The following is a 20,269-nucleotide window of genomic DNA, read 5'->3' on the forward strand; positions in this document are numbered from 1 at the left end:
AAACTTTCACCGAGGCGTTTTATTGCATTTTACACAGGGTTTTGCGGTATTTGGGAGGTTATTCCCGCGTCTTTAACCTCATTGGCAGTCATGTCACTAGCAGATCAAAGCCAACAGTGGTATCCAACAAGCGTACAGGTAACGGTGCTTCAGGCAAGAAACCTGAGGATAAAGGGGAAAAATGGCACCAACGACGCTTACGCCATCATGCAAGTGGCCAAGGAGAAATTCGCCACCTCTGTGGTGGAGAAGACCGTGTCCCCGATGTGGAAAGAGGAGGCCACGTTCGATCTGCAGCTGTTCCATCACGGTAACACAGAGCGCTGTACATTGCACGTCAACGTAATGCACCGGGCTCTCGTGGGACCAGACAAGTTGCTCGGACAAGCGGTGGTCAATCTGTTGGAGCTAAACGCAATACAATCCCGCAGTAAAACTGAGTGAGTGAACCATGCCCTCGTTACCTAGTCGAAACAAAAACACTACATTGACATCCAGTCACTTGAATTAAGGTTCCTAATGTCCTTGAAGTCACTAACCTATTTGTAAAGAGTGCAATTTCATTGAGAATTCCTTAAAGTCAGACGTAATCTCAAAGGTATTTGTTTTCAGGCCATAGACAAATTCATTGGTCAGAAATGGAGTAATGCACCCTGCTTCTCCTCGATAAGCATCGCATCTGTACTCTGGTAGGGTTAGCCTTGGGATGAAGAGCCCAATTCCACTTTCTCACCCATATACTTAAATACAATGGCTCTTTTAAATTCCACGTCTGTATGTTATCACGTCTGTATGTTATTTCCACCACCCTCTACTACATAATTCAGTTCAATAGCCTGAAGGCTTGTTTGTTTCCTCAGCACGCAGAACAAGATAAGCCGTCTCATAGCGTTTCACTCTCATCATGGGACCTGCATTAGGCTACATCCAATACACATACACACACACAGCCTAATATTTTCGAACCATAATCTATTTCTATTCACTTTGTCTATTTGATTGCCAGAACTTCAAACATGTCTTTTCCTCTCATGTCAAGCATCTGTGCCCTCTCATAACATAACGAAGGTCCTTTGAAACAGGGAGTCAGGCTGGAGACTGGCCTTATTACCTGCACAGCTCATGCTCTTTTTCCTTGTTTGACAGGGATGGGTCAATGTGATATTATTGTTATCATTGCCCTTTGGCTTAAATGCCAGACTTGTCTCTGTCTCGGTTCTTTTGCCGTCCTCGGAGCTTTCCGGAACACACACTGGTATGCTTCTGTGGAGAGGAGATTTACAGCTTCAAATGCTGTTTTTTGTGCCGCCTAAATAATGTGTAGGATGTTATAGTTACTTTCAATTCGAGCTCTGCAAGTTGTATTTGAATGGTTCTCCAAAAAACAAATAGGTTTCCTCTTTAGGGTGTGGATGCCCAGCCTACTTATCTCAATCCACATCAAATTACCGTTTTAATTGTCATCAATGAATTGATGAATGCGCTTGCAAATTGGTGTTGACTGAGCAGTCTGCATCTGATTCAGTGTTTTGTTCATTTTTGGCTGTTTTGCACCTGATTTCCAAGGTCAGATCCAGATTTTGCCTTGCATTCCTGAAAGTAGCTGGTTTCCTGCATTCTCTCTTCCAGGACAAGGGTAGACCATAACAGACCATAACATGTTTAGCTTGGAGCTGATAAGTCAGTGTTACTGTTTGCACAGCTTCTGCCAATCCCCATGGAGACGTGCCGAGCCGAGGACGAAAGCCTCTGCAGCTCAGTGTCTATACTCGTTCAAAGTCATTTTTGTGTTGTTTGTCAGTTTCGGATGTGACTGAAAGTTGGTTGTTGATTGAAGTAGGTACAATTAGGTTTCTCGTCAAGTGGATGGACAAATGTGGCGCAAACTAAGACGACAACGATTTCAAACAAGGTGTTCTTTTTATGGACAAAGAAGTGATTTGTTGAATGACTCAGTGGACTCGGGAGAAGAATTCCCTGAATGTGTCTTAACATCATAGTGTGAAAGCTGGGAAAATTGTTTTGAAAGTAGATATTTGCTCAGTACAGTGCTCAAAAGATGCTCAAATTCCACATTATGGTAGATGAACATAGAGATAGGGGTCATATTTCTGTCTGTTAGATTAAACAGACTACCCATTACTTCTCTCTTGGGACATGACTTCATTCCTGGGGCCTGGTCATATACAGATATGAGAGTGGATTAAATGAAAAACTATTTTAGCTGCCACCCAACTAGACACACTCAAAAAGACACGTACACACACACACACACACACACACACAACTGTGGGTTGAGATAAGAGAGGCTTGAGTCAAGTAATTGCTTTATCAGTCATTCCGGGTGACACAGGAAATGTATGTGCTGAAAAGACCATTCGAACCACAATAGGCCAAACGTTGAGTCAGAAAACGTGCCATCCTTTCCTGTTTGTCCTGACTGAGAACAGCACTGTGTCCTCCTCACTCAGGCGTGAGACGACTTCTTTAGGTGTGGCTACAGTAGGCCTTTTTCAGAAAAGAATTAGCACCAATGTTCTCTACGGCCTCCACCCAGCCAACCCTTTCAAGCTTATGTGGTAACTTCCCTTTTGTTAAAGCTGGAGAGAGTTACTTCTCCTCTTTGTCAACAGACTGCTGTTCATTATCTGTATTCTTTTCATTAGACCTTCAGTTATATCCGAATGAGTAGGGTTCCAAGCTAAGGACATGCTGTCTTCACAGAGCCCCCTGCGAGACAGCTTGACTTCACAAGCAGAATAATCATGAAAGGGTTCGGTTTTGTACCACAGACATTCTGTATGGAACGAGAAGGATCCCACCTTCTTTTGCTCACACTGCTCTGCTGCCACCAGAATTGAAGCCCGTGATAATGGCGGCAGCTGGGGACCGTGAACAGAATGTGGGAGCAAGAGATGTTCTTCGCTCTTTCATTCTGACGTGCTTTGTTCTGTATATGTCACATTCTGTAACGTGGCGAGGGAGGGAGAGAGGGAGGGAGGGGGTTAGACTCAGGAGTGGAGCCTACCTCGCCACAAATGTGAGAGGAGGGCGTGTAGCTGCCCATGTTCAAGGTTGGGGTGGAATCAATGGCTTCTCACATTGAGGTGCTAACTAAACAGAGCATGTTTATATGAGGCACGTGAGCTTACACGCTCACACAAAGATGCATACATGGCTTGCTATTGCTTACCGCATGCCATGATGAGATGCCACGGAGTCATGTTATGGGTCAGCTGTAAAGGAGTGGTTTGAAAGGCTCACTGCTTGTTTCATGGTAGACTGTCACTATGTGACAATCAGGTGTTTAATGACCCATTTTATGACATTTTTAATTCATACAGCTTGACAACAATGAAAAGTTTCTGACCCAAGCACAGACTATAATTATGCAATGTAGTTTCTTTGACATGGACAGGTTTAGCAACCATTTCTTCAACTGATGTTGTACATCTGCTTTTCTGTAATTCCATGTCTTGCCTTTCTACAGGGCTATAAGCAATGAAGTAGATACAAGCACATTCAAATTCTCAAAATCCTCTAAATGAGACAAGTTTTTTTTTTTTCATTATTATTTTGGCAGTTACTCATTTGTTTTATAGTGTGTCAGCAGAAACCAATCTCTCCAGGACCCTCTACAGGCTTTGCCATTGGGTTCTAAACAAGATAAGAATGTGCATTCATGGCACCAGTCTCTTGTTATTGTAACCTCTCAGAAGATGTCCATAGGCACACAGACACACACACACACACAGACACACACACACACACATTATGATTGTGTGCCTGTCCTTTCTAGTTTCCTTCCAGAGTTCAGCAGGGTGTTCCACTGTGTGGTGAGCTGATGACCCCTGGTTCTGCCTGACAGAGGTTTTTCGTGCTCCGTCAGCTCTTCATTGTTCAGAAACAAGCGTGTTGAGAGAGTACTTCAGATTACTTCAGAAAGCGGACTTTAAACGACAATGCACTCAGTCCCTTTAAGCAGTTAGGACTTACTGCAGCATTATGGGATGTTTTATGCATGTGCGGTTGTTGGTGGGTTACAGAAACAAACAATCCAGACTGCATAAAATTGTTTAATTGTGATTTGCTTTTATAGAATACCAATAAATCTACAGCCTTACATCCATTGACTAATTTCATGTTTCGATTCCATGCTTGAGAAGTGGTAATGGTAGATGTTTTACCCTGCTGGGCATAGCCTTTGTAATTAAAATGACATCCTTTATTATAGCAGAGGAAACCCAGCTGTTAAATTATCAGAAGGATAAGTGCAATTTAACTTTATGAGCTTCGTACACTATCATTATTGAACAATGTCTAACATTCATACAATGTTCTTTTTTTCTTGATGGCACAGCTCATAAATACATCAACACAGACTTACCAAAGCACTTATCATCATGAGTCACGTTCCACAGCATTTCCACCTCAAAACCTTTCCATGAAGGAGCAATCATTACATGGAACTACTGTAGGCTAACTGTCCCATGTACAATGAAGGAACTAAATAAATAAAATTAAATGTGTACTGACACAACTGAGAGCTTCCTCAATTTTGGAATTGAACTTCATAAAGATCGAGAGGCTTTCAGATTAGTTGGGTAACTTGGTCGTCTTCTGTCGTATTCAACAGGTGGTTTCAGTTGTTGGATAAAGCTGGCAAGCCAGACAAAGACAGAGGGGAGGTACTGGTGGACATCCAGTTCATGAGGAACAACATGACCGCCAGCATGTTTGACCTCTCTGCAACTGAAAAACCACGCTCCCGCCTGGGCAAACTCAAGGACAAGGTCCGTGGCAAGAAGAAGGAAGGCCTCTCGGACTCTGCATCTGCTGTGGTGCCCTCCTTCACCCAGGTCCTGACTGACAGCGAGGGGGAAGGAGAGCCAGAGGGAGATGGGGCCGCAGACAAGGAAGGAAAGAAGAAGAAGAAACACAAGTTGAAGTCGCTGTTTTCCACCAAGTCGAACTTGCAGAGGAACGTGTCTCAGTCGATGTCTGTCCTGGGCCCTCTGCCAGAGAGAAACTCTTCTCTGACTGGTAGCCGATCTTCAGGCCTCAACATAGACTCCTCAGAGGGTGAGGACAGTCTGGCAGTCCTTTTGAAAATCTCCTTATAGATCCCTGCTCATTATAAAGTTCTACAGATAGAACAATCTCATACAGCCACATGGAGCTACCCATCTCCACTGTGTAAAATGGTTTTCCAAACTAACAATGTCCTTTTTCTCATTTTCCAACTTAGGTAAAAAGAAATTCAAGTTCCTGACCCATAAGCGCACAGGCAGCTCCGACAGTAAGAGTTCCCAAGGCTCCACCTCTATCCTGGGGCGTTCCAGACAGGCCTCAACATCGTCCGCAGACCAGAGCAACCTGTGCATCAATGGCAGTCACGTATACACCGAGGAGCCCCAGCCTCGCAGCTCCCGGGCAGGCTCCACCTTCAGCCTGGCCAGCTCAGGCCATGGCTCCATGGAGGACCTGCGCAGGTACCAGGGCCGCAAGAGCTCCGTGGACTCCCTGAAGGCTGGGAAGCAGCCTTTCCCGTGGGAGGAAGAGAGCATCGGGGATCGAGAGGAGCAGGAGGAGGAAGGGGTTGAATTGGAGAGGGAGAGGATGAGGGTTGAACAGCTGCTGAGGAGGAAGCTATTGGACGAGGAACAAAGGGTGACGGAAGAGGAAAAGAAGAGGGTGAGAGAGTTAGAGGAGGAAGACCGAATGAGAAGGTTGGAGGAGGAAGAGAGTATCCGAAGCATTGAGCAGGAGAGGAGACGACTAGAGGAGGAGGAGGAAAAAATGAAGGAGGAGAGGGAGAGGGGGGAAGAGAAAGAGAGAATTAGAAGGGAGGAGGAAGACAAGATAAAAATTAAAGAGCAAGAAAGGCAGAGGGTCAAGGAGGAAAACAGGAGAATTGAAGAGGAGGAGATAATTAGGAAGGAGCAAGACCAGAGGAAAGTTCTGGAAGACGCAGAAAAGATTCGACTTGAGGAAGAGGAGAGAGCTGCGGAAGAGAGGAAAAATACATTAATGGAAGAGGAGGCGAGGAGGGTGAGACAGGAACGCGAGGAGGAGGAGGAGAAGATCCGAGAGCAAGAGAGGTTGTTTGAAGAGGACAGAAAGAAGGAGGAGGAACTTTTAAGGAGAGAGGAAGAGGCACGAATGGAGCAAGCGGATAGGCTGAGAGGTGAGATGGAAGAAAGGAAGCACGATGAGGAGCAGAGAATTAGGAGGGAGGAGGAAGACAAGTCGAGGAAGGAAGAGGAAGAGTTTGCACTTAGGAGAGCGGAAGAGGAGAGACAAAGGATGGACGTGGAGGACAAAATGAGGAGAGAGGAGAGAAGGAGGAATGAGGAGGAAGAGACACTTCGGGAGGAGAGGAAGAATAGGGATGCGGAGGAAAAAAGGAGGGAGGAGGACGAACGGAGAGAGACTGAGGAGGAGAGAAGGAGGAAGGAGGAGGAAGATCGTGTGAGGGAGGAAGAAGAAGCCAGACTCAGAAGGGAGGAAGAGGAGAGAAAGATTAGGGAGATGGAGGAAAAAAGAAGGGAGGAGGATGAACGCAGAAAGACCGAGGAGAGGAGGAGGAGGGAGGAGGAAGATAGACTGAAGAGAGAAGAAGAACATAGACTGCAAGTGGAGGAAGAGGAAAGGGAAAGGTTGGACATGGAGGAACAAATGAGGAGAAAGGAGGAGGAGCTGAGAAAGGAAGAGGAGGAGAGAAGGCGGTTGGAGGAGGAAGAACGTGTGAGGAAGGAAGTAGAGGAATTTAAACTGAAGGAGGAAGAGGAGAGAAAGATTAGGGATATGGAGGAGAAAATGAGAAGGGAGGAGGATGAATGGAGAAAGACAGAGGAGGAAAGAAGAAGGAAGGAGGTGGAAGATAGACTGAGAGCGGAAGAAGATGAGAGAAAGACCAGGGAACAGCAAAGACTGGAGAGGGAAATGGAGGAGAAAAGGAAGGAGGAGAGAGACAGCGTCATACGGTTAGAGGAAGAGAGGTCGAAGGAGGAGGAAAGCAGGAAGTTTGAAGAGGAAAGCAGGAAGGAACAGGAAGAGAAAAGGAGGGCGGAAGATCAAAAGATGAGAGGGATGGAGGAGAGAGAAAGGGCTAGGTTGGAGGACGAGCGGAGAAAGGAAGCAAACTTGGAGAAGGAGAGGAGGATGAGAGAAGAAGAGGAAGGGGAACCACAGGAGCAGGAGAAGATTAGGCTGGCTGTGGCTGAGAAACGGATGGTTCTTCAAGATAGAGAGGGGGAGGCCCTGGTGGGCAAAAACCCATTTGAAGAAGTCCCTTCTGAAGATCCATTTGAAGACATTTCCACAACGAATCCCTTTGAGGAGCCCTCTACTGCACACTCTACTGAACCCCTCAACCGTACAACAAAGATTTCAGCAGTCAAGCCAAGGTTAGTACTTGTAGATCTAGCTCATAAATACATAATTCAGTATACTGTGGCATGCACAAAGCTCTCTGCACACACACACTGTATAATTGCTCTTAGGTGTGCCTCGGTTTCAGTTCTTGTGTGGTAATCAGGCTCCAGCTGTGTATACACCACGTAACATCCTCACCCGGACATCCCACCCTTTTCATCCTCAACCAAACTGTAAAATCTACTAACATTATTTTCACCCCTCAAACACTCCAGAATGTTTTGCTCGAAAACCTGTTTTGACACCAAGTTTCATGTAATTTACATAGTTAATTTTGATTCAGGACTGAATCGGAGACCAATTTAAATGTTTGGCACCATCCAAAGGTGGTTCAGTTAGCATGAAAATTACATGAATTTTCTGTGGAAGCTTTTGTGGAAAACGATGTTTGTTTACATAACTTTTTGTGGACGTTCTATCGAAGTGGAAACATGGTCATGGTAAATTGGAGTGTGTGAGCTCTAGGTGTTGGAGCCGTAGCAAAAATATCTCATTAAGGGCAAACCATGACATCTGCAGTGATGTGTGTGTGTGTGTGTGTGTGTGTGTATGTGCACATTTGTCACCTTTGGCTGAGCACAGATTCATTCTTCGACTATTAAATTTCACCTCATTATATTAGATGTCATATTAAACATGGCAGAGCGGGATAAAAAAAGAACCATTAGCCAATTGAACTGAATTGCTTAGCTGCTGCAGTGACTGACTCATGGAAAGGCTTGTGGTTGAGGCTGAACCAAGCGGAGACAGTTTAGTGAAGACAGACATGACTCGGAGATTCTAACAGAACTGTCATCTTGCAGTCATTACTTGCACATTTGTGTCCAAATCCATGATGGCTTGCTGTTTTTTCTATGCTTGTTTCACTAACCGAAGTATTTGGCCAGACATATCTTTGTGAACCTCGATTAGAAATTCTTTTACCAAGCAAATAAATCCCTTTACCTTTCAATGTCTTGTCTTGTGAATTTCCCTCCATTTTACTACCCTAGAAGCTTAGGGTTCGTAACACCCCTGTATGTTAGTTTGGCTGATCTTAAACTCTTCCTTCTTCTTACATCATGTTTTGATATGAATTTCCATAACATTTAGGAATTTAAAAGGCAACATTTAAAGGCAGGATAGGCGAGTTTTGCGAACCTAACGATTTTTGCTTGATTTTGAAAGGATTCAAACCAAAATATCCCACCTCCTCTCTTAAAAGCCATTCTTTCAAAACACATAAACACGCTACCTGATTACTGCCAGAAGGTAGGTAAACATATTTTGGCAAATATGACAAAAAGTGCTTCTCAACAACATTGCCTACCCTGCCTTTAAATATGTCTGTAATTTGTTCATGTATTGTAAATGGGCTAATTTATTGTATGTATTCGTGTTTAAATGTTTTGTGTTACAGAACATCTGGAACATGAATGTTGATGTAATCAAAAAAAAAATAATGTATTGCTGACGATTTGTTATTCCTTCATCCTGCTCCACCAGTTCCACCTCATGTTTGACCCCTCCCAAGCCATTAGTATCCTCCAACCCTTTCTTCACTCCCTCTGAAGTTGAAGGCCCCACGACTCCCCCTATTGGCCACCAGGGTGTCAAAACGTCTCCAGACTCATCTGCAAGTCTGATGGAAAAGAAACGACAAGCTCCTCTGCCCCCCGACAGCCTGTGTATGCCTCACAGCTCCAATGTTGCCACAGCTCGCCAACCCCACGCCAAGACCACCAAACCAACCCTTACAAGTCACTCTGCCATGGAGGTGGTGGGAAAAACAGATTCCCGTCAATCCACGGACGGTGTTTGTCTTGACCGATGCAGCGCCCTGCAGGACAGGCGACCAGCTCCTCAGCCCCCAGACAGCCTGAGAGGAACGCCAGGGACTCAGAGCCAGATACAGAAGGATCTGAGGAGCACCGTAGAGATGCTGGGCACGAACGACAGACCTGGAGAAGAAAGGGATGCCTCAAACTCCGGGGCTTCTTCTCTTTGTGCAGTGGAGATGATTGCTCCTTTGAAAGGCTCCACTACAGCTATGAGAGAGGAATCCAGGGGGCTGCAAGGCCAGGGCTTTTCTCACCATAGAAACCAATTTATTGATATCAGTGACATCCCATCAGCCATTGGGGGCTTTAGAGCAGCCAAAAAAGATCCAGCTCCCTCAAGGCCTGATTCATCCTGTCAAAGTGAGAAAATGAAATATGATGAAAACAGTTCTATGGAACCCTCCATGGAAGACTACCCCTCTAATGGATCCCCTGTAGTATTTGAAATCAATTCCATTGCAGGGTCTGGAAGAGAGACCCAGAGCCATAAATTATGTGACAATGGAGGGAGTCTGCAGTCTCATAATAAGAGTTCTCATTCCATAAATGAAGAAGTCACCCTTCCCAAGTCCTTGAAGGTGTTCCATGCTCCCATGCCTCCAGTCAAGATGATGGCCGTCTCTACGGTGACCTTGGAAACCCCACAAAACTCAAGGGCCCCTGCATCTGGCATGGCTGTAAACAAACAAACCAACAACACCGATGTGGAACAACCTGTGAATATAATCACCCAGACCCAATGTTTTTCTCACTCGGAGATCCTGGAGGGATCCCTGGGCAAAACTCCTGAGTCCCCGCAGGCAATGTACGGCCAGGGCACTTGTCCGCAGGCCAGGTCACAACCGTGTGAAGCCAGGTCCTTGGAATCCCATTCCCAGGGAGGAGAGGAGGTGGGAGGAAAGGGAGGCAAGCCTGCCTCCGCCTCACGCAGGTGAGGGTGACACCAGTCATCGCCAGTAGAGAGTAGCAGCTGTGTTTGTGTCTCAACAAATCCTGTCCACTTTGCAGTAGATTAGAATCATTATTTCTGTTCATTTAACAACTTGAATTGTAGCTATTGGAGCAATTTGCAAGGGTGTGTGTGTGTGTGTTACTGTACGTGTTCATCTGTCATGGAAAAATGTGTTTGCTAGCTTGTACACAGCTAATCTTCATCACTGACGTTAAAGGTTATGCAGTGTCCCTACACTTTTAGAGGCTATTTGATTCTCGATTTACAAAAGGGTCCAAAAGAAAATACATTTTTATCTTGACTGGGTTTTATTCATAGGATCCCCTCATTCAATGACAATGCTACTTGTAGAAAGGTACAGTCCGTTGTTGCAGATTTATGCTCCACGAGGATCACTCAACAAACTTAGTGGGAGTCTGGCTACACAAATGTTGCCCATGAGAATGTGTAAACTTGTCCTTGAGCTTATCTTTCGTAGAGCACACAAAGAGCAGTGATAAGCTGGTTTGTCGCCGTCTCGCAGACAGATTCCGTGTTTTGACTGAACCTTGTCACCACGAGTCTCTTCTACAGGCCGTGGCGAAAAAAAAGATAACATATAATAACACATCCATGCTTCACTGAGTTCAGTCCATGTTCCTTCTGGGGACTGTGAGTGGTGATGTGTGATCCTATTGGACAATATCTCCCATCCCACCTGCTGTCACCTCTAGCACCAATACACACCACATCATCCATCCATTCATGCACTTCAACCAGCCTTTTTCACTTTTCTTTTAGGATCACTCTGCCAATCTCTCTTATGTTTTGTATGTGTCCTTGAAGGCCCCATCCAGTGAAGCCCTTGAACTCCTCGGAGCAGAAGCCTGTCTCGAATATCCAGGGGGGACAACCAGAGAAATCTGACGCAATCTCGGGTAGTATTCAAGAAAAGATCAAGGTATCATTTAGAATCCGTCAGTACCATGTGACCAATGCACACAGGCAAGCCAACACACTTGAGGTCGATTAGGTGTGAATGAGTATTTTTTGGAATCACCTATAGTATTGATGACATGCCAGCATGGGTGGAATGCTAATTAGGTAAATTCCTGGTTGGGAGAAGTCCTGGTTGACCCCCACAATACATTGCCTCCAACCTCTAAACTTAAAACTGACGTAAAATCCCAGGATTTATTCTTATCCTTGTCCACCTCCGGATCAAGGGACCCAAGTGTGTGTGCATGGAATAATTGCAACATATTTTATTTTTTGAATGTAGTTATATGCTAATATTTGTATATGAATATGCAGTGTCTTCGCCTCACGGCCTATAACGTACCTTGAGATCGTTTTATTATAATCCGATTTGCATATATTAGCATATGTTACACTTTTACAAATCCCTTGCATGCACATTTGGTGTAGTTAGAGCGCACTGACACTGTTTTATGTACAACCTGTTCAGCATTCCTGCATCTGTACCCCGACTATCAACTTGAGTATAGATACTAAAGCCTGCTGTTAACTAACATTGTATTTTGAACACACAGTCCCCTGGTTATCCTACATCTTTTAGTATTGATACTGACTGATGGTTGCTCCCCCTCCTACCTTCTCCCCCCAGGTCCAGGAGCCTGGGGTGAAGGGTCCGTACTCCCAGCTGACCCAGGAGGAGCTCATCTCTCTGGTGGTTAAACAGCAGAAGCAATTGGGTGACAGGGACAAGAAGATCAAAGAGCTGGAGCAGTACATTGACAACCTGCTAGTGCGGGTCATTGAGGAGGCACCTTGCATCCTGATGTCCCTGAACTCTCCTAAACCGTAATTTTTTTTTGTATATATATACATATATATGGGATCAGTGTATTACTGGCATATTCCAAACAAATCAAACTAAGACGTACGCTTCCAAAATCATACTCTGTGTCATTTTTATTAGACTTGTTTAAGTGCTTGTTTAAGTGCCTCAACTGAATTTTCACCTTTTCTATTGAATACCCAACTGTCACGTGGTGCTCTTTCCTTTGTAAATACTGTGCTCTTCTGATTGATTTTAGAAACATCTTCTGAATGTCTTGCAAACCTACACATAAGACAGAACTGTTACTACTGGTTGTTGATGCTAGAATCAACCTATTATGAAGAAGTTACATTTTTCTCTTCACCTCATTGTCATGTTTCTTGAAATGTATAGTTCTGATCAGTACTGATCCAGAAATGGCTTACATGTCATGACCGAGTTTTCACATTGTATTCTTTTCTTGCTATGAGGTTTTTGTGGAACATAAATGCACTTAATCATGAATACGTTTGTGGGTTACAATACATACAGTACAACTGAAGTGTTATGTTCAACTACTGTAACTTCTAAATTGAGGTAATGAGACTCGAAATTGTCAATTAAATAAAAATGCCCATGTTGGCTTGCATAATAAATTTGCACATGATTTATGATTCTCTATTTATCATTGGTTTAGAAATGCGTATTGTGTCGATATATTCACAAATACCGTATATTCACTATAGGGCCTACATGTGCCAAAATATGAAATGAAAGGTTTTCAATCAATTGCCGATACAACCTGTGTCTGTTGCGGCAGAGCGTTTCGTGAACGGAACCAATGTTAAACCAAGTTGCCGCACGGACCAAGACATTTACGCACCGCTATTGAATATACCCGCCGGTAGGTTTTTGGAGGAGGCATTTACTTTGAATTCACTCTGAATTATATATTCCAACGGCAAAATTTCCTTAATAATGATTTAGGTAGTAGCGCCATAGCCCTTGAAGATGGCCACCGAGGGTTTGACTTGCCCGGAATGTGGCTCCTCGAATATAGTGGACGACCAACTTTACTCACAGCCGCAATTAGTGTGTGAAGACTGTGGTTCTGTAATCTCAGAAGGACTACTTACCACTACCGCCAGCGAGGAGGTGCAAGGCACAGGTAACGTTAGTAGCTATCTGTTCAAAATTGCATAAAGGCTGTTAACGTCAGACACTTCAAGTGATAAAGCTATTATCCTTTCTCACGTGTTATTACTGCATAGACAAGTTGTTCTCGCAGCAAAGGAAAAATGACCAGCAATTTGATGTTCATCATTTTCATTTTCTTTATCGTAGACATCGCATACCGCTACACCACAGCTGTAGACAAACAGCCTTGTCGAAATTTAATCAAAGGTAAGAATGGGCAGATTTGTCTCAGTATCCTTTTGGAAGATACTGAGTTTGTTTTGTCAGTGTGCAAAACAGGGTTTAATAACACCGAATGAATTCCAATGTGGCTGTGTGATCCATGTTCTGAAGGACACTTATTTAGTGTATTACTTATTTAGTAGCCTATATATCACCCAAACAGGCTTGCAGCGGTTGCGTGCGTTCTGTCGCATCCTCAGACTGAAAACGGACACGGAACAGATGTCAGAGACCTTTTACAAGCAGGCATACAGTCACCCCCACTTCATCAACGTCAGCCTTCAGAAGAAAGAGGTTTTGGTGGGATGCTGCGTGCTGGTGAGCTGTCGGCTATGCAACTGGCCCATCGGCATGGGAACCATCTGCAGCCTCCTGGAGGCAGACCCAAAACTGCTGGGTGTGGTCTATCTGCAGATGATGAAGACTCTGAAGATAGAGGCTCCCAACACGGCTATCATTGAAATGCTGGAGGCGCACTGTCAGGAGTAAGTGTCATTTCTACTTGAACGGGTGCATCTCTATGACTGCTCTCGCATTTGCACGTGACACGTGTTTTATGAAAGCATATACTCGGTCGATACTAATCTCTGAATTACACCTTACTTCTCTCCCTCACACACACACAGATACAAACTGAGGCCAGAACATGTCTCTGAAGGGTTGTCTGAGGACGTCAAGGCTCTGACAAAGCGAGCCACGGCCTTGATAGAGCTGGCAGCAGATACCTGGATTGTGACAGGGCGCCAGCCGGTCCCCATGATGATAGCCTGTACGTTCTTGGCATGGCAGTCCCTGAGGCCCACCAAGGATCGTCTTAAATACTCAGTCGACAAGTTCTGCCAGATGGCCAAAGTCAACCGGAACCAAACGGCTCCGAAGCGGGTGATGGAGCTGAAGAAGGTGCTTAGCAAGCTGGGCCAGGAGATCCCCTGGCTGAGGGTGGAGGTGACGCTGGCGAACGTGATGCCGCACGTGGACGACATCATGGAGAACCAGAGCGCGCTCCTGAGGCGAGCCATGCGGACCTACGAGGAGTCCTTGCAGGATGAAGACCAGCCAGACCCACAGGAGGGTCCCCCCGGGGAACACGCCACTCTGGCCAGCCCGGAGGGAGCAGCACCATGCCAGACCACCAGGGATCCGGAGCACCCTCCTCCACCGCAGCCCTGTTTGGCGGCGTGTGAACCGGACGGAGAGCGGGCCCAGGCCCCCAGCGACGCCGACCCAACGACAGGCACTGATGTGCAGCAGGAGGACGCCGACGAACCCCTCGATCATGCGGACGCCCGGCCGCTCCTGGTCCCGGTGGAAACCTGGAGCAAAAAGTACCTGTTTGTCCCCCCTTGCGTCAGGCATCCGAAGAAGAGGAAGAGGAGGGCGGAGACGCCCATGCCCGAGGTGACTGGCGACGAGGACATCTCAGACAGTGAGATCGACATGTACATCCGCACCCCGCAGGAAGTGAGAGACTTTGTGAGGACCAAGGAGATTCTTTCGGAGGAGGAGGAGGAGGAGGAGGAGGAGGAGGAGGAACAGTGACAGGAAGGGGAATTTAGGGTGCACCAATACTGTACGTGTGACTTATTAATGCAATGTGTGCTTCTGGGTAATGACATTACATTTTACTTGGGTGGATGGATTGGAATCCAACCTGGGCCTATGACATTAATTTTGATTTAATTCAGTTAGAAATGCTGGAAGGGTTTTGTTATTTTTCTCTAGGAATAAAGTGGGAACTCATCCTTTTATAAACGATGCACAAATTAAATCTTTTCTTCTGATTTTGCCGCTGCCCTCAAACTGTTTTTGTATTAAGATTCTCAGCACCTAGCAGATGGATACAATTTATTTCTGTAGAAATAGGCCTAGCTGAATACCTCCAGGGATAATAACCAGATATGTATTCCATAATTGACCTTGTTACAATTTTCTCAGTATTGGACAGATTCATGTTACAATGAAAGTAGTCTCAGTTGCCATGCAGGTATACAGTTTATGGCTGTACTGGTTATTGGTAACCACTCATTAACCAAATTTTAGGTTCATTTATAAAAATATAAAAGACAAATATATTTTCTGCTGTGAGGGAGACCTTTTCTGTCATACTAATCAGATTTAGGTCATGGCCTCTAAATAGATGAATTGCTATGTTGAGCTTGTGATTGTTTGATGGATAGGTGGTTATTAGAAGATAGTTTATGATTCACCAGTTTATCCTAGTACATTTGTGCTGTATGCTTGCAAGGTTTTCCCATCTCACACATTCACACAAAGAAAAACTATTTGAATAGATTCTTGATTAATGAGAGCATTTCTATGGTCTGAAGGAATATGATTTGATTAGCCTCAATCTATTGTAATCATATTGAGCATAATATTTATGATGTGCAGTGTTAAAACAAAAATAAATTCTTTCTCCAGGCTTCATGGTATCCTGCTTTTTACGTTGTCTCTTTCTGGTGTTAATATTAATACACACAGTAAATCCAATCAATAGTTGTTTGTTTATTTTTAATAAAGAGAGAAATGGGTCGCTAAAACAGGCTTTTCATGTATTATAATTCCAACTGGGATTTGATTGCATAAAAATTCACAACATCTGCATCAAAACACCATACTAGTATTTGCATGGTCATATAAGAGAAGCCTGGTATATAATTCTCAGTAAAAGTTCACCACTCCCCATTTATCATTGACATTCTTATAATTTTTTGACAAATAAAGCACATATAAGGACAATTCTGGGATCATTTTGATGAAAAAAAGGAAAAAGGCTTTTCACTGTAAGCAAGCTGTACTCCAATATACACACTTAATATACATAATGTACAAACACGGAAATGAATCATAACAAGAAAATTACAGTAATTACTGATTATCCAAAACGTCATTCCAAGCCATTTTCAGGAAAAGACAATAATAACCTTTGAGTCCCTTTATGCAGATGTTCATTCATTCATGCAATTCAGTCATGGCAAAAGACGAGAGCGCTCTCTTATTCTGGTTAAGTATTCCTTCACTTTTATATATTATTTATTTTCTCAGTATATATATTTTATAATCTTCATTCAAGGTATCCTCAGCTTCAGGATTCCACCTCTACAAGCCCAATCTGTTACATCTAACTATAGTTTTTAAGCTTAAAATGGACCACCTGAATTGTACCTGCTTTGGATGTAACAGTTTAGCAGGTATGTTAATCTATGTTACTGTTCAATTTTCTAAGGCGACACCTTCCTTCCTAGCCTGAGAAATCAGTCATATTGGTTCCTGAAGAAAAGCTACAGCCAATTAGAGGTCCTCTTTCTGTCCTGTCTCTCTAGCGCCCATGCCAACTCTGCCCAGTCACAGGACCACACTGGCAGTAGCACAGTGGTTGGCAGGGATGCCAATGCGGCGGTGGCAGGTGAACATCTTCCGTAGCTCCGCGCGGAAGCGATCGTGCAGCCAGGCGTAGAGGAAGGGGTTACAGCAGGACGAGCTCATGGCGCACAGGTGGCACAGCAGCTGGATGAGCAGGAAGTGGCGCTTGTTGATGAGGCGGATGTCGATGTCGCGCAGGACGTTGAACACGTGGATGGGGAGCCAGCACACCCCGAACGCTGCCACCACCAGCGCCACCAGGCGAAAGATCTTCCGCTTTCGGGCTCGCTGGGCCTCCACCTGGTCCCGGGTCCGATGCCCTGGAGCCACGCAGTTCCGCAGCTTCACGGAGATGCAGAGGTATGAGACGCACAGGGCAGACAGGGGTAGGACGTAGGTGACGAGCAGGGTGCTGTAGGCATAGACCAGTCGCTCCTTCTCTTGGCCCAGCCAGAATTCCTCACAGATGGTGAGGCCCTCCTCTCTGAACTCCACGTGGTAGGTGTGGGCCACGGCCGGAGCCACCAAGCCACAGGACAGGAGCCATATCCCTGTGAGGACGTAGCCACAGGTGGCTACAGAGGTCCGCTTCTTCAGAGGGTGAACTGTGGCGTAGTACCTGTGATAGTGGAAGGAAAACGGGGGGGAGTTATTTAATTATTTCACGTTCAGTGTGAATACAGTGTGTTCCCTGTGTGTGACTCACTAAAAGCCCAGTGTAATTTTCCCTGTTTTCACTTTTATTAAACTGGAAATGTTTGAGTGGGGAATGGGCAACATCATGAATTCATATATGGACTGATATAGACTTTTGTCATATTTAAAATGTCCTCTCGTGATCAAACATCATTCTATCGGTACACGGTGCTTTCAAACGGCTCCGTTTAAAAAGGGAGGCGTCACACCAACCTGTCCACAGCGATAGCCGTGAGGGTGAAGACAGACACATAGACGGTGACCGGCTGGATGAGGAACACCAGGTAGCACATGAAGCGTCCGAACACCCAGCCGTGGGGGCTGAAAGCGTACGCCAGGGTGAAGGGAACGCAGGTGACGCACATCAGCATGTCGGAGAAGGCCAGGTTGCCGATGAAGAAGTTGGTGACGTTGTGCATCTTGCGCGTGCGGCAGATGACGTAGAGCAGCAGGTAGTTGCCGAACACGCCCACCGCCACCACCAGCACGTAGCAGGGGATGATGAGGGACTTGAAGCTCTGGAGGAGAGCCACGTCCGCAAACTGGGAGCTGTGATTGGCCGGGTCGTTCGGGACTGCCACCTCGTAGATGTGTGCCTCCGTCGCCTCCCCTGTCACAGGGGGGATTATACTTCCAATCCAGCCACTGCCACTGCCCTCCATAGCCCTGCTAGACCCCTATTTTCAGAACCCTGGACTGAGATGAGAAAAGGGTATGCTGTAATAGTCAACATGTCGATGTGCATTACAGTGCTAATGCAACTATCCACAGATCCCATGTGTATGCCATTCTGATAATGGAATCCAAATGACCTTGTGGTAATATTATATTTGTGGTGATAATCTCATCCTTCAGTTACCACAAAGACCGCAGGGTCTAATCAGGAAGATTGTCGTCGACTACGACACATTTCTAATGTTTTGATGTTAAATATTTGCAGGTATAAAACAGGACACACTTTCACAATGTTCAGTTGTGTAATTCACGTATGAATAGATGACGATGAAATGTTAATTTTGTCCTTACAATCAACATCCTGTCACATAGAAATGTGGTGCTCGAACAATAGAAATCCTTCATCAAGCATAGCATCATCATTGATTGTCACGTCACAACATGCTGGGCCGTTATGATTGTCTCATCAAACTATCAAACTATACAATTCCAAATCTTCATGAATTACTGAAATTAAGATCTTACACTCAAACGTCTTACTCAAGAATCTGACAGTGACTAATTAAGTGAGAGGTAGCACAAGCAAGTGTAAGTGTAATCACCGAGAACATACATTAGCTGCCACTACATTAGTCTTATGAGGTCTAGGGTGATTACCAAGTGCCTAGATGCATCATTCATTAGATGCTGTGGCCTGGATTCTTATTTGCTGCACAGATGTAATATCTAACTGAGAGACCAATTGAATGAATCCATACACCTAATACATCTATTAACGCTCATTTGCACTTGGTTAGATGCTATTTAATTGGTTCTGTAATATAATCCAGTTTCTAGAGTCCAGCACAGCATGTGGATAGGCAGTTGGATTCTCATCCTGCTGATTTTAGCTGCTGTCAGATGAGAAATAATATCTTATTGACAAATGCATAATCATCTTGTTAGAACTATGGGAGCAACACATTTTTGACAGAAAATTACTTTGAAAAAGTTATCAAAGTTTGCATTGATACTTCTAAGTACAATAGTTGGCTAACTGATCCATCTTGAGTTATTTATTGTCGATTAGTAGATTATTGTTTATATATAGTAACAACTGAATGTCGAAACATTTTTTAAAGATCCAAACGGGAGGGATTTGATTTGGTTTACATAATAATTCAATATAGCTTCGTTGTTATTGAAAAAAAAATACTGTGAATTCGCAGCGTCATAGCTATTTCTGCGTCTGCATTCAGCTGACTTGAAGTCTATTAGCCTCGTAGCCTATGGTTCTATATCAGGAAATCATGCATTCATGCAAAGATCAGTCTCGGCTATACGCGCTTTTCTGAAATCCGCGTGAAAAGTGAACTATATATCAAGGAATGTTAAACCATAAACTGTACATCTTGGCATGAACTACATGATCAATATTAGGACTTAATTAAGGTTGACATCATTTATGTTCAATTAAAGATTCACATATCTAAATAAATGTTCTACATTGTGAACAACTTGCATGTGAATTACATCGATTTATATCATGACTATGAAGATAAAACTAAACTGTCTTATAGAAATAGCACATTGGAGCTACATTCAATTATTTTTTATCAAATCTGAAACCTGCTTAGGCTACTGCTGACTATAATGTATTATCAAATCCAAAAGTGCAATATTAAGAAGTGGCAATTGTGTTACTAGCTACAACCTATAACAGAAGAAAACATGTATGTTATTAAAATAGCCATACCTGGAATGCAAACTGCAAAAGTGAACGCCTTGAGAGGCAGTGTAGTAAGCTTACGACGCAAAGCACATCTCTGGACCAACGCTCAAGAGAGCCGCGCCGTTATAGGCTTTGGAGAGAGAGAGAGGGAGAGAGAGAGAGAGAGAGAGGGAGAGAAAGAGAAAGAGAGAAAGAGAGAATGAGAGAAAGAGAGAAGGAGAGAGAGGAGGGGGAGAGAGAGAGAGAGAGAGAGAGAGAGAGAGAGAGAGAGAGAGAGAGAGAGAGAGAGAGAAAGAGAGAGAAAAGAGAGAGAGAAAAGTGAGAGAGAAAAGAGAGAGAGAGAAATGGGTATCTGAGCTTGAAATTTAGATTTGCTGTTTAAGCAGTGATAGCCCTGTAGATGATAGCTATCAGAGAAAGCATACACCAACTGA

General features: G+C 44.4%; 3 protein-coding genes across 5 annotated transcripts; 2 read left to right on the forward strand and 1 right to left on the reverse strand.

Annotated features, from left to right (window-relative positions):
- Nucleotides 1-40: 40 nt before the first annotated feature.
- On the forward strand, nucleotides 41-12,645 carry rab11fip1b (RAB11 family interacting protein 1 (class I) b). Of its 3 annotated transcripts, XM_067258592.1 has the most exons (7): nucleotides 41-440; nucleotides 4,637-5,082; nucleotides 5,249-5,729; nucleotides 5,820-7,409; nucleotides 8,923-10,188; nucleotides 11,035-11,149; nucleotides 11,816-12,645. In XM_067258592.1, exons 1-7 carry the CDS (start codon nucleotides 91-93, stop codon nucleotides 12,014-12,016), a joined length of 4,449 nt encoding a protein of 1,482 aa, XP_067114693.1. In that variant the 5' UTR covers nucleotides 41-90; the 3' UTR covers nucleotides 12,017-12,645. The 3 variants fall into 3 exon arrangements, with proteins under 3 accessions (XP_067114693.1, XP_067114692.1, XP_067114694.1); XM_067258591.1 differs by having other exon boundaries at nucleotides 5,249-7,409; XM_067258593.1 differs by lacking the exon at nucleotides 8,923-10,188 and having other exon boundaries at nucleotides 5,249-7,409.
- Nucleotides 12,646-12,939: 294 nt separating this feature from the next.
- Nucleotides 12,940-15,805, forward strand: brf2 (BRF2 RNA polymerase III transcription initiation factor subunit). Its single transcript, XM_067258433.1, has 4 exons — nucleotides 12,940-13,139; nucleotides 13,316-13,375; nucleotides 13,554-13,875; nucleotides 14,017-15,805. Exons 1-4 carry the CDS (start codon nucleotides 12,983-12,985, stop codon nucleotides 14,927-14,929), a joined length of 1,452 nt encoding a protein of 483 aa, XP_067114534.1. The 5' UTR covers nucleotides 12,940-12,982; the 3' UTR covers nucleotides 14,930-15,805.
- A 930-nt stretch (nucleotides 15,806-16,735) lies between these two features.
- On the reverse strand, nucleotides 16,736-18,111 carry prlhr2b (prolactin releasing hormone receptor 2b). Its single transcript, XM_067258513.1, has 2 exons — nucleotides 17,663-18,111; nucleotides 16,736-17,372 (listed from the first exon to the last, which is right to left on the reverse strand). Exons 1-2 carry the CDS (start codon nucleotides 18,109-18,111, stop codon nucleotides 16,736-16,738), a joined length of 1,086 nt encoding a protein of 361 aa, XP_067114614.1.
- Between the last annotated feature and the right edge of the window lie 2,158 nt (nucleotides 18,112-20,269).

This window comes from Osmerus mordax, chromosome 20 (genome assembly GCF_038355195.1).
Source record: "Osmerus mordax isolate fOsmMor3 chromosome 20, fOsmMor3.pri, whole genome shotgun sequence".
NCBI lineage: Eukaryota > Metazoa > Chordata > Actinopteri > Osmeriformes > Osmeridae > Osmerus > Osmerus mordax.

Excerpts from the sequence above, each read along its gene's own strand:
- brf2 (XM_067258433.1), top strand. The coding sequence starts at position 12,983 with ATGGCCACCGAGGGTTTGACTTGCCCGGAATGTGGCTCCTCGAATATA. Across the intron at positions 13,140-13,315 it reads CGAGGAGGTGCAAGGCACAG|ACATCGCATACCGCTACACC; the intron begins GTAACGTTAGTA and ends TCTTTATCGTAG. Across the intron at positions 13,376-13,553 it reads TTGTCGAAATTTAATCAAAG|GCTTGCAGCGGTTGCGTGCG; the intron begins GTAAGAATGGGC and ends TCACCCAAACAG.
- prlhr2b (XM_067258513.1), bottom strand. The coding sequence starts at position 18,111 with ATGGAGGGCAGTGGCAGTGGCTGGATTGGAAGTATAATCCCCCCTGTG. Across the intron at positions 17,373-17,662 it reads ACGGCTATCGCTGTGGACAG|GTACTACGCCACAGTTCACC; the intron begins GTTGGTGTGACG and ends CCACTATCACAG.
- rab11fip1b (XM_067258591.1), top strand. The coding sequence starts at position 91 with ATGTCACTAGCAGATCAAAGCCAACAGTGGTATCCAACAAGCGTACAG. Across the intron at positions 5,083-5,248 it reads CAACATAGACTCCTCAGAGG|GTAAAAAGAAATTCAAGTTC; the intron begins GTGAGGACAGTC and ends TTTCCAACTTAG. Across the intron at positions 10,189-11,034 it reads CCTGCCTCCGCCTCACGCAG|GCCCCATCCAGTGAAGCCCT; the intron begins GTGAGGGTGACA and ends GTGTCCTTGAAG.